Raw genomic sequence first — 12,814 nt, forward strand, 5'->3', positions numbered from 1 at the left:
TGGGACTGAAGGCTGATAAATCCCCAGGGCCTGATGGTCTGCATCCCATAGTACTTAAGGAGGTGGCGCTAGAAATTGGTGGCGCTAGAAATTGTGGACGCATTGGTGATAATTTTCCAATGTTCTATAGATTCAGGATCAGTTCCTGTGGATTGGAGGGTAGCAAATGTTGTCCCACTTTTTAAGAAAGGAGGGAGAGAGAAAACGGGAAATTATAGACCAGTTAGTCTGACATCAGTGGTGGGGCAGATGCTGGAGTCAATTATAAAAGATGAAATTGCGGAGCATTTGGATAGTAGTAACAGGATCGTTCCGAGTCAGCATGGATTTACGAAGGGGAAATCATGCTTGACTAATCTTCTGGAATTCTTTGAGGATGTAACTAGGAAAATTGACAGGGGAGAGCCGGTGGATGTGATGTACCTTGACTTTCAGAAAGCCTTTGAAAGAGTGGGGATAAATGGGTCCCTTTCAGAATGGCAGGCAGTAACTAGTGGGGTACCGCAAGGCTCGGTGCTGGGACCGCAGCTATTTACAATATACATTAATGACTTGGATGAAGGGATTAAAAGTACCATTAGCAAATTTGCAGATGATACAAAGCTGGGTGGTAGTGTGAACTGTGAGGAAGATGCTATGAGGTTGTAGGGTGACTTGGACAGCTTGTGTGAGTGGGCGGATGCATGGCAGATGCAGTTTAATGTGGATACGTGTGAGGTTATCCACCTTGGTGGTAAGAATAGGAAGGCAGAGTATTATCTGAATGGTGTCAAGTTAGGAAAAGGGGACGTACAACGAGATCTGGGTGTCCTAGTGCATTAGTCACTGAAAGGAAGCATGCAGGCAGTGAAGAAAGCCAATGGAATATTGGCCTTCATAACAAGAGGAGTTGAGTATAGGTGCAAAGAGGTCCTTCTGCAATTGTACAGGGCCCTAGTGAGACCGCACCTGGAGTACTGTGTGCAGTTATGGTCTCCAAATTTGAGGAAGGATATTCTAGCTATTGAGGGCATGCAGCGTAGGTTTACTAGGTTAATTCCCGGAATGGCGGGGACTGTCATATGTTGAAAGACTGGAGCGACTAGGCTTGTATACATTGGAATTTAGAAGGATGAGAGGGGATCTTATCGAAACGTATAAGATTATTAAGGGATTGTACACGTTAGGGGCAGGAAACATGTTCCTAATGTTGGGGGAGTCCAGAACCAGGGGCCACAGTTTAAGAATAAGGGGTAGGCCATTTAGAACGGAGATGAGGAAAAACTTTTTCAGTCAGAGAGTTGTAAATCTGTGAAATTCTCTGCCTCAGAAGGCAGTGGAGGCCAATTCTCTGAATGCATTCAAGAGAGAGCTAGATAGAGCTCTAAGGATAGCGGAGTCAGGGGGTATGGGGAGAAGGCAGGAACGGGGTACTGATTGAGAATGATCAGCCATGATCACATTGAATGGCGGTGCTTGCTCGAGGGGCCGAATGGCCTCCTCCTGCACCTATTGTCTATTGTCTATTTCGGATCAGCAAGTCTGATGAAGCCTCCGAACCCAAAACATCGTCTGCCAATTCCTTTCGCAGACGCTGCCGCCTGACTTGCCCGACTTAGAGAGTTACTCCAGCACTTTGTGTTTCACTCAAGATTCCAGCATCTGCAGTTCATTGTGTCTCCCCATTACTGATGCGTTCCAGACCCCCACCACTCTCTGTTTTAAAAACTTTGCTCACATATCTCCATGAAACTTTCCCCGTCTCACTTTACAGCCCTGTCCTCTGGTGTTGGACATTTGATCTCTCCCTTGTTCAAAGAATTCTATCATCAAGTAAAATTTTGCTTGTTTACACCATGTGCAGAAAGGAACTGCAGATGCTGGTTTGTACCAAAGATAGACACAAAGTACTGGAGTAACTTTTCACTGTGCCTTGGTACACGTCACAATAGACTAAACTAAACTGAACCCCATACCCCCTGACTCCGCTATCCTAAAGTATACTAACTCAGCGGGTCAGGCAGCATCTCAGGAGAAAATGGATGGGTCGAGACCCTACTCCAGCACTTTGTGTCTACCTGAAACTTTGTTTGGTTTCGTACACCTGTAAACAGAGAAACACAGAATTGAACGTTCTCTGAAGATTACTATGAAAGTTCACAAAAGCACGGATAAAATTTGTGACAATTATATTGGCAGGATATTCGATACTGAGATCACGGTATTTATTTTAGTGCGTTAGTCAGAATGGGCTGCTTCGGCACTCTGCAGGAACTAAGCGTGTTTGGAAATGTCATAACAATATAATCCTTTAAGTAAGCGTTGTTAGCAGTAAGACATCTGAGATTCGCAAGCTTAGTCCTCCAAATCCCACTCCAGAAGTGAAGTCTTAAGTTCACACTTCAGTGCAAGAACGAGGCAGCGTCTCTGGAGAGAAGGAAAGGGTGACGTTTCGGCTCGAGAAATTGTGCTCCTCAATGAGTAGGAAATCCCATTTTCATTTATCCCCCGTCATTAATCTTTGACATTTGAATCTTTCGCTTCTTTGTTTGTTTGTTCGTTTGTTCATAGAAACACAGAAACATTCGGCCCTTCGACCCAGCACCGCCATTCATTGCGATCATGGCCGATCATCCACAATCAGTAACCCGTGCCTGCCTTCTCCCCATATCCCTTGATTCCGCTAGCCCCTACAGCTCTATCTAACTCTCTTTTAAATTCATCCAGTGAATCGGCCTCCACTGCCCTCTGTGGCAGAGAACTCCACAAATTCACAACTCTCTGGGTGAAAAGGTTTCCTCTCACCTCAGTTTTAAATGCCCTCCCCTTTATTCTAAGACTGTAGCCCCTGGTTCTGGACTCCCCCAACATTGGGAACATTTTTCCTGCATCTAGCTTGTCCAGTCCTTTCATAATTTTATTCTGGTTCCGGTGAAGGAGCTGTGCACATGGCAGCACAGCCAACAGTCACTTATATTTTTTTCAGACACTTGTATTTCCCCTCAGATTTAATTTAATTTTAATTTCAGGTTTCCGTGTACCATGTTGTGTGTTGTGACTGTTGGCAGACCCATTTTCCCTCCGGGGATGAAAAAACTTCTATTGTATCGTATCGTATCGTATCGTATCGTATCGTATCGTATCGTATCGTATCGTATCGTATCGTATCGTATCGTATCGTATCGTATCGTATCGTTGTTAAAAACGTAATTCAAAAAATCTGGCAGGTTTTGTTTTCAAAGATTTTTTTAGATTTAGAGACACAGCGCAGAAACAGGCCCTTCGGCCCACCGAGTCCGCGCCGCCCAGCGATCCCCGCACACTAACGCTATCCTACACACGCTAGGGACAATTTTTTAAAAACATTTGCCCAGCCAATTAACCTACATACCTGTACGTCTTTGGAGTGTGGGAGGTAACCGAAGATCTCGGAGAAAACCCACGCAGGTCACGGGGAGAACGTACAAACTCCGTGCAGACGACGCCCGTAGTCAGGATCGAACCTGAGTCTCCGGCGCTGCATTCGCTGTAAGGCAGCATCTCTACCGCTGCGCCACCGTGCCGCTTTCAAACAGTACCAAACAGTCACTTGAAGATAGCAGTTTTTAAGCAAATTCTCATTAATGTGGCAAAGACGCAGAATTCCTTGAAATTACAGAACATTGTAGAGGTTTAACTTGAAAGTGGTCTGCATTTTATTTCTATTTTTTCAAAGATAAATTCCGTTGCCTGAAGAGTGTTTGGTTTTATAGACAATAGACAATAGACAATAGGTGTAGGAGGAGGCCATTCAGCCCTTCGAGCCAGCACCGCCATTCAATGCGATCATGGCTGATCACTCTCAATCAGTACCCCGTTCCTGCCTTCTCCCCATACCCCCTCACTCCGCTATCCTTAAGAGCTCTATCCAGCTCTCTCTTGAAAGCATCCAACGAACTGGCCTCCACTGCCTTCTGAGGCAGAGAATTCCACACCTTCACCACTCTCGGACTGAAAAAGTTCTTCCTCATCTCCGTTCTAAATGGCCTACCCCTTATTCTTAAACTGTGGCCCCTTGTTCTGGACTCCCCCAACATTGGGAACATGTTTCCTGCCTCTAATGTGTCCAATCCCCTAATTATCTTATACGTTTCAATAAGATCCCCCCTCATCCTTCTAAATTCCAGTGTATACAAGCCTAATTGCTCCAGCCTTTCAACATACGACAGTCCCGCCATTCCGGGAATCAACCTAGTGAACCTACGCTGCACGCCCTCAATAGCAAGAATATCCTTCCTCAAATTTTTATTCATTCACTTTTTTTTCTTCACTTTACTGTTGCCACAATTAAATGTAATTAAGAATCCTGTTTTACAACGGTGAGCACTCACTGGCAACAGTACATAATTTGCAGTAAAGTCCTCTGGGACATCCAAAGATCATAAAAGGTACTGCATAAGTTCACAAGTCACAGGAGCAGAATTAGGCCATTTGGCCTCTTTGAGTCTACTCTGCCATTCAATCATGGCTAACCTATCTTTGCCTCTCAACGCCATTCTCTGTCCTTCTCCCCGTAACCTTTGACACCCGTATTAATCAAGAACCTGCCAGATATCCGCTCTAATGATTTGGCCTCCACCGTCGTCTGTGGCAATGAATTCCACAGATTCACCACCCTCTGGCCAAAGAAATTCCTCCTCATCTCCTCCCTAAAGGTATTCTGACTAGACCTCGGATCGTAGACTCTCCCACTGGTTGAAACATCCCATCGATGGCCCTCTAACCCCATCCCATGCATTCCTGCCTCACCTGACAGGTGTTGTGAGTGATGGGGGGGGTACTTATCCAGCTCAATATTATTGATAGAAACTAGATATTCCAAGCCTTGGATAGAGTGGATGTGGAGAGGATGTTTCCACTAGTGGGGGAGTCTGGGACTAGAGGACACAGCCTCAGAATTCAAGGACGTTCCATTGGGAAGATGAGGAGGAATTTCTTTAGTCAGAGGGTGGTGAATCTGTGGAATTCATCGCCACAGAAGGCTGTGGAGCCGATGTCCATGGGTATATTTAAGGCAGAGACACAGTGCCCTCCACAATGTTTGGGACAAAGACCCATCATTTATTTATTTGCCTCTGTACTCCACAATTTGAGATTTGTAATAGAAAAAAATCACACGTGGTTAAAGTGCCACATTGTCAGATTTTAATAAAGGGCATTTTTATACATTAAATGCTGGAGTAACTCAGCAGGTCAGGCAGCATCTCGGGAGAGAAGGAATGGGTGACGTTTCGGGTCGACCCGAGATGCTGCCTGACCTGTTGAGATGCTGCCTGACCTGCTGAGTTACTCCAGCATTTTGTGAATAAATCGATTTGTACCAGCATCTGCAGTTATTTTCTTATACATTTTTATACATTTTGGTTTCACCATGTAGAAATTACAGCAGTGTTTATACATATTCCCCCCCCATTTCAGGGCACCATAATGTTTGGGACACAGCAATGTCATGTAAATGAAAGTAGTCATGTTTAGTATTTTGTTGCATATCCTTTGCAAGCAATGACTGCTTGAAGTCTGCGATTCATGGACATCACCAGTTGCTGGGTGTCTTCTCTGGTGATGCTCTGCCTGGCCTGTATTGCAGCCATCTTTAGCTTATGGTTGTTTTGGGGGCTAGTCCCCTTCAGTTTTCTCTTCAGCATATAAAAGGCACGCTCAATTGGGTTCAGATCGGGTGATTGACTTGGCCACTCAAGAATTAACCATTTTGAGTGGAATCATTGCCTTGCTGTAGAATGAACCGCCTGTGAGCCTGTGAGTTTCACAATGGTCAAAGATAGACACAAAACGCTGGAATAACTCAATGGATTAGGCAGCGTCTCTGGAGACACGGTGGCGCAGCGGTAGAATTGCCACCTTACAGCGAATGCAGCGCCGGAGACCCAGGTTCGATCCTGACTACGGGCGCCGTCTGTACGGAGTTTGTACGTTCTCCCCGTGACCTGCGTGGGTTTTCTCCGAGATCTTCGGTTTCCTCCCACACTCCAAAGACGTACAGGTATGTGGGTTAATTGACTGGGTATAAATTGTCCCTAGTGTGTGTAGGATAGTGTGCGGGGGTGGCTGGGCGGGTCGGACTCGGTGGGCCGAAGGGCCTGTTTCCGCGCTGTATCTCTAAATCTAAATCTAAATCTAAAAAGGAATAGGTGACGTTTTCGGGTCGAGACCCTTCTTCAGACTAAATGTTTATGTTCGTCAGACTCTTGGTCTGAAGAAGGGCTTCGACCCGAAACTTCACCTATTCCTTTTCTCCAGAGATGATGCCTGGACCCGCTGAGTTACTCCAACGTTTTGTGCCTGTCTTCAGTTTAAACCAGCCTCTGCAGGGGCTCATGTCGTCGACCTCCCCGTGGTGAGCCCTGTCAACTGACCACAGTCATAACTTCTGTTGCCTCAAACGCAAGAAGAAAAAGCCTCTATAGTTCCCCCCCCCTTCACAATGATCAAGACGGTTTTAACATAGAATCTTTGCCCTGATATGTTAATTCTGCTTCACCGATGCTGCCTGACATGCTGAGTGTTTCCATCAGATTTAATTTGTATTTAATATCAGATCTGGCCATAGGGTGCATGAATTTATCTTACACAATAAGGTGAGAGAAAGGTAAGGAACAGATATCATCCTGTGAAATACCCTGTTGTAAGTAATGCAGTAAATCAAGATATCGCTTGGACTAAGAAACATTCCTTTTGTGATTGCAGAGTTTTCACCAAGAGTCTAGTGGGAGAGTCTCGGACTAGAGGGCACAGACTCAGAATTAAAGGATGTTCCTTTAGGAAGGTGATGAGAAGGAATTACAATAGACAATAGACAATAGGTGCAGGAGGAGGCCATTCGGCCCTTCGAGACAGCACCGCCATTCAATGTGATCATGGCTGATCATTCTCAATCAGTACCCCGTTCCTGCCTTCTCCCCATACCCCCTGACTCCACTATCCTTAAGAGCTCTATCCAGCTCTCTCTTGAATGCATTCAGAGAATTGGCCTCCACTGCCTTCTGAGGCAGTGAATTCCACAGATTCACAACTCTCTGACTGAAAAAGTTTTTCCTCATCTCAGTTCTAAATGGCCTACCCCTTATTCTTAAACTGTGGCCCCTTGTTCTGGACTCCCCCAACATTGGGAACATGTTTCCTGCCTCTATCGTGTCCAACCCCTTAATAATCTTATACGTTTCTTTAGTCAGAGGGTGGTGAATCTGTGGAATTCTTTGCCACAGAAGGCTGTGGAGGCCAAGTCAGTGGATAAGGCAGAGATTCTTGATTAGTGCGGGTGTCAGGGGTTACGGGGAGAAGGCAGGAGAATGGGGTTAGGAGGGAGAGATAGATCAGCCATGATTGAATGGCGGAGTAGACTTGATGGCCTAAGTCTGCTCCTATTATTTATGACCTGATGAGAGTTCATTTTCCATCCAGAATCAATTTATTCCCGGGAGAATCCCCAACCGTGGTCCCACCACTCTACGGCGATACTTCTGCCGACTCCTTCGTCTCGTTCCAGTGGTGGCTTCCTTCAAATCCGTGCTCTTGCCCAAGGCGCCTTCTTCACGAGAGATCGGTCGATTTCGTTCACGTTACGACACCCTGAAACAATATTTCACATGTAGTTCAATAGGCTTCACGTCCATCAGTGACAGGAGCAGAATGAGGCCATTCAGCCCATCAAGTACACAACGCTATTATATCACGGCTGATCTATCTCTCTCCCTCTCAACCCCATTCTCCTGCCTTCTCCCCATAATTCCTGGTGCCCGTACTAATCAACAATATATCTATCTCTGCCTTTAAAATTTCCATTCACTTGTCCTCCACAGCCTTCTGTGGCAATGAATGCTGTAAATAAGGACAGAGTCATAGAGACATAGAGTAATTCAGTGTGGAAGCAGGCCCTTCGGCCCAACTTGTACACGTCAGCCAACTTGTCCCATCTACTTGAGACCCACCTGCCTGCAGTTGTTTATATCCCTCCAACCCAACATATCGCACAGCGTGGAAGCAGGTCATTCAGCCAAAATTGACCACACCGACCAACATGTCCCCATCTACACTAGTGTAGATGGGCTATTGCATGCTAGCCAATTGTAGTGCTTGTTAGTAGTAGTCCCGCCTAGTACGTGCTTTATAATATTAAGAACTCGCCTACGTCAGGCAGTCGATGTAGCAGCTCAGAGCTGTTATGTACTGCAGGTCCTATGATGTAAGTGCTTCAATAAAATGATGTGTTGTATCTTAGCGTGGACTTAAGCACTTTATTACAACTAGTCCCACCTGTCTGCGTTTGGCCCGTATCCCCCAAACCTATCTAATCCATTCACCTGTCTAATTATTTCTTAAGTGTTGTGATGGTACATGTTCCATATCCCTCCGTTTGCTGCACATCCATGTGCGTGCCTATCCAAAATTCCCTTCAACGCCAACGTTGGTATCTGCCGCCACCACCATCACCCCTGGCAGCACGTTCCCGCCACCCAATAAAGCCTGCCCTGCTTGTCTCTATTTGACTTTGCCCCTCGCATCCTCAAAGCTATGCCCTCTACGGGGCAGCACCGTGGCGTAGCGGTAGAGTTGCTGCCTTGCAGCGAATGCAGCGCCGGAGGCCCGGGTTCGATCCCGACTATGGGGGCGCTGTCTGTACAGAGTTTGTACATTCTCCCCGTGACCCGCGTGGGTTTTCCCCCAGATCTTCGGCTTCCTCCCACACTCCAAAGACATGATGGTCTGTGGGTTAATTGGCTTGGTGTAACATGTAAATTGTCCCCGGTGTGTGTAGGATAGCGTTAGTGTGCACGGGGGGGTCCTGATCGGTGCGGACCCGGTATGGCCAGTTTCCGCGCTGTATCTCTGAACTAAAAAGAAACTAAATCAAAAACACCAATTATGGAGTGGAGAGGTAAGTTGACGCATAAATACAAGTGAACATTAGTCACTGAAAGGAACTCAAGTGAGCACATGCAGACATAATTGTTGAAACAGATGCTGCTCTTTAGAATGGGGTAATGGAGTGAATGTGCTGGGCCTTTCATGTGCTGAATGTGCTGAAGCAGACAGTGACAGTCATATAACTCGTACCGGCTGTGGCTGTATTTTACCACCAGCTACCACGCCCAGGTATTTATTTCACAAAATGCTGGAGTAACTCAGCAGGTCAGGCAGCATCTCAGGAGAGAAGGAATGGGTGACGTTTCGGGTCGAGTCACGCCCAAGTCAACAATGTCTGTTAGCGCACCCAGTAACATGGATAGCGGAGTCAGGGGGTATGGGGAGAAGGCAGGAACGGGGTACTGATTGAGAATGATCAGCCATGATCACATTGAATGGCGGTGCTGGCTCGAAGGGCCGAATGGCCTACTCCTGCACCTATTGTCTATTGTCTATTGTCTAACCTGTTAAGACCATCATCGTCGGTCACTGGAAGCGAGTCTGACTGTCCTCTCCATTGGGTCGGACGCCTGTGCGTGACTTTGTTTAACATGGGGAGACTGGTGCACAGACAGCCACCACACGGTCCTTGGCAGATCTGGGTCAGGACCCAGTGGCGTGGAGTCCAAGACGACCGGGGACCCTTTCCTGCTGCAGCCTTCATCCATCCGCCTTCCCAGCCGTTGTGACGCTCCACTAAAGTCAGCCATCATCCTCCCTCCGCCTGTTCCACCATTGAGGTCTTGGTCGGATTGCTCTTTGTCAGGGACCTCCCCCTCGACCTTACCGCCATGGGTGACCCTACCAGGAGCGTGGCTCCAGACGGCATCGCTCTCAGGATCTCAGGACCACACGAGCTTCTCCACCACGACACGGCGACAATCCACGGAGAAGCGTGTTAAGGCCACACTCAAGAGCAATGATGAGGCACGACCTTCCAAGCAACCTCAGAAGTTGTGCAGCAGAGAACTGCAGATGCTGCTTTACAACGAAGATGGACACAAAGATGGGCGGCACGGTAGCGCAGCGGTAGAGTTGCTGCTTTACAGCGAATGCAGCGCCGGAGACTCAGGTTCGATCCTGACTACGGGTGCTGCACTGTAAGGAGTTTGTACGTTCTCACCGTGACCTGCGTGGGTTTTCTCCGAGATCTTCGGTTTCCTCCCACACTCCAAAGACGTACAGGTATGTAGGTTAATTGGCTGGGTAAAATGTAAAAATTGTCCCTAGTGGGTGTAGGAGAGTGTTAATGTACGGGGATCGCTGGGCGGCACGGACTTGGAGGGCCGAAAAGGCCTGTTTCCGGCTGTATATATATGATATGAAAGTACTGGAGTAACTCATCGGGGTCGGGCAGCATCCCTGGAGAAAAGTTATGGGCGACGTTTCGGGGTCAAGACCCTTCTCACCTTAAATCTTTCCCCCCACACACGAGTGTTCAACCCTTTATATCACAGCACTGTCTGCCTCGCCAACAATCTGTCTGTCCTTTCTACTGTTTTATTACTTTAAGTGTGTTTAAAAGTATGTTTTAGTGTTCCTTGGTTTGTTTTATGTGGGTGGGGGAGTTGGAGTAAACTTTGGGAGCAAGTTCACAAGTTCACAAGTTCTAGGAGTAGAATTAGGCCATTCGGCCCATCGAGCCCACTCCGCCATTCAATCGTGGCTGATTTCTGCCTCCAAATCCCATTTTCCTGCCTTCTCCCCATAAACCCTTGACACCCGTTCTAATCAAGAATTTGTCTATCTCTGCCTTAAAAATACCCACTGACTTGGCCTCCACAGCCCTCTGTGGCAATGTGTTCCACAGATTAACTACCCTCTGACTAAAGACGTTCCTCCTCACCCCCTTTCTAAAAGAGTGCCCTTTAATTCTGAGGCTGTGACCTCTGGTCCTAGACTCTCCCACCAGTGGGAACATCCTCTCCACATCCGCTCTATCTACGCCTTTCATTATTCTGTAAGTTTCAATGAGGTCCCCCCTTGAAGTTTCGTTATAGTTTGGAGATACAGCACGGAAACAGGCCCTTCGGCCCACCTAGCCCGCACCAACCAGCGATCCCTGCACATTAACACCAACCTACCCACACTAGGGACAATTTACATTTACACCAAGCCAATTAACCTGGACGTCTTTGGAATTGTGGGAGGAAACCGAAGATCTCGGAGAAAACCCATGCAGGTCACGGGGAGAACGTACAAACTCTGGACAGACAGCGCCCGTAGTCGGGATCGAACCTGGGTCACTGGCGCTGCAAGCGCTGTAAGGCAGCAACTCTACCGCTGCGCCACCGTGTTTTCCAAGTACAACTTACCTGCAAGAGCTAAGGCCAGCCTGAATTCTTCCTTCAGTATTTGTAGGACTTTGTCAACGCCTTCCTCCCCCTGTCGCTCAAAGAAAATAGTGATTAGAAAACAAAAGATAGACACAAAAAGCTTGATTAGTGCGGGTGTCAGGGGTTACGGGGAGAAGGCAGGAGAATGGGGTTAGGAAGGAGAGATAGATCAGCCATGCTTGAATGGCAGAGTGGACTTGATGGGCCGAATGGGCTAATTCTGCTCCTATCGCTTATGAACCATGAACTTATGTACAAACAAGAGGTCATCTCGAGATAGAACAGGGAGGTCATGAAGGCCGTCCGCCAACTCTGGATTGCTTGGATTTTTTTTTTAGATTTAGAGATACAGCGCAGAAACAGGCCCTTCGGCCCACAGGGTCCGCGCCGCCCAGCGATCCCCGCATATTAACACTATCCTACACCCACTAGGGACAATTGTTACATTTGCCCAGCCAATTAACCTACAAACCTGTACGTCTTTTGAGTGTGGGAGGAATTCGAAGATTTCGGAGAAAACCCACGCAGGTCACGGGGAGAACGTACAAACTGCGTACAGACAGCACCCGTAGTCAGGATCGAACCTGAGTCTCCGGCGCTACATTCGCTGTAAGGCAGCAACTCTACCGCTGCGCCACCGTGCAGTAATAAACTTAACAGAAGCAGAATTAATGTCAATGAACACTAGCCTTGACCCATAGTAAGTGAAATCATGGATAGACACAAAAAGCTGGAGCAATTCAGCGGGTCAGGCAGCATCTCTATGTATGTAAGGTACATCCGATCTGTTTTGGATTAGAGGCAAAACAAAGCTTTTCACTGTACCTCGGTACCTGTGACAATAATAAGCTTACACCTAAACCTAAAGATAAAGCAGGTGCTGGTTTGCGCCAAAGAAAGGCACGGTGGCGCAGCGGTAGAGTTGCTGCCTTACAGCCAATGTAGCGCTGGAGACCCGGGTTCGATCCTGACTACGGGCGCCGTCTGTACGGAGTTTGTACGTTCTCCCCGTGACCTGCGTGGGTTTTCTCCGAGATCTTCGGTTTCCTCCCACACTCCAAAGACATACAGGTATGTAGGTTAATTGGCTGGGCAAATGTAAAAAAAAAATTAAAAATGGTCCCTAGTGTGTGTAGGATAGTGTTAATGTGCGGGGATCGCTGGGCGGCGCGGACTCGGTGGGCCGAAGGGCCTGTTTCCGCGCTGTATCTCTAAATCTAAATCTAAAAAATCTAAAATGCTGCAGTTACTCGACGGGTCAGGAATGGGTGGCGTTTCGGGTCGAGACCCTTCTTCAGACTGAGAGTCAGGGGAAAGGGAAACGAGAGATACAGACGGGGATATGGGGAGATATGGAACAAATGAATGGAAGATACGCAACAAAAAAATAGAAAAAGAGCTTTGGCAATAGATTTAAAACTGAGGTGAGAAAAAACCTTTTCACCCTGGGAGTTGAGAATTTGTGGAATTCTCTGCCACAGAAGGCAGTAGAGGCCAATTCGTTGGATGAATTTAAAAGGGACTTAGATCTCTACACT

General features: G+C 47.3%; 1 protein-coding gene across 1 annotated transcript in view; it reads right to left on the reverse strand.

Moving 5' to 3' along the window:
- Nucleotides 1-7,063: 7,063 nt before the first annotated feature.
- Nucleotides 7,064-12,814, reverse strand: part of hao1 (hydroxyacid oxidase (glycolate oxidase) 1) — a 29,199-nt gene continuing 23,448 nt past the window's right edge. The window contains exons 7-8 of the mRNA XM_078405620.1: nucleotides 11,256-11,325; nucleotides 7,064-7,605 (exon numbers count right to left, since the gene is read on the reverse strand). Coding sequence (XP_078261746.1) covers nucleotides 7,535-7,605; nucleotides 11,256-11,325 — 141 coding nt within the window. The 3' untranslated portion in view covers nucleotides 7,064-7,534. The remainder of the gene's footprint in view (nucleotides 7,606-11,255; nucleotides 11,326-12,814) is intronic.

This window comes from Rhinoraja longicauda, chromosome 9, assembly GCF_053455715.1.
Source record: "Rhinoraja longicauda isolate Sanriku21f chromosome 9, sRhiLon1.1, whole genome shotgun sequence".
In the NCBI taxonomy this organism is placed as follows: domain Eukaryota; kingdom Metazoa; phylum Chordata; class Chondrichthyes; order Rajiformes; family Arhynchobatidae; genus Rhinoraja; species Rhinoraja longicauda.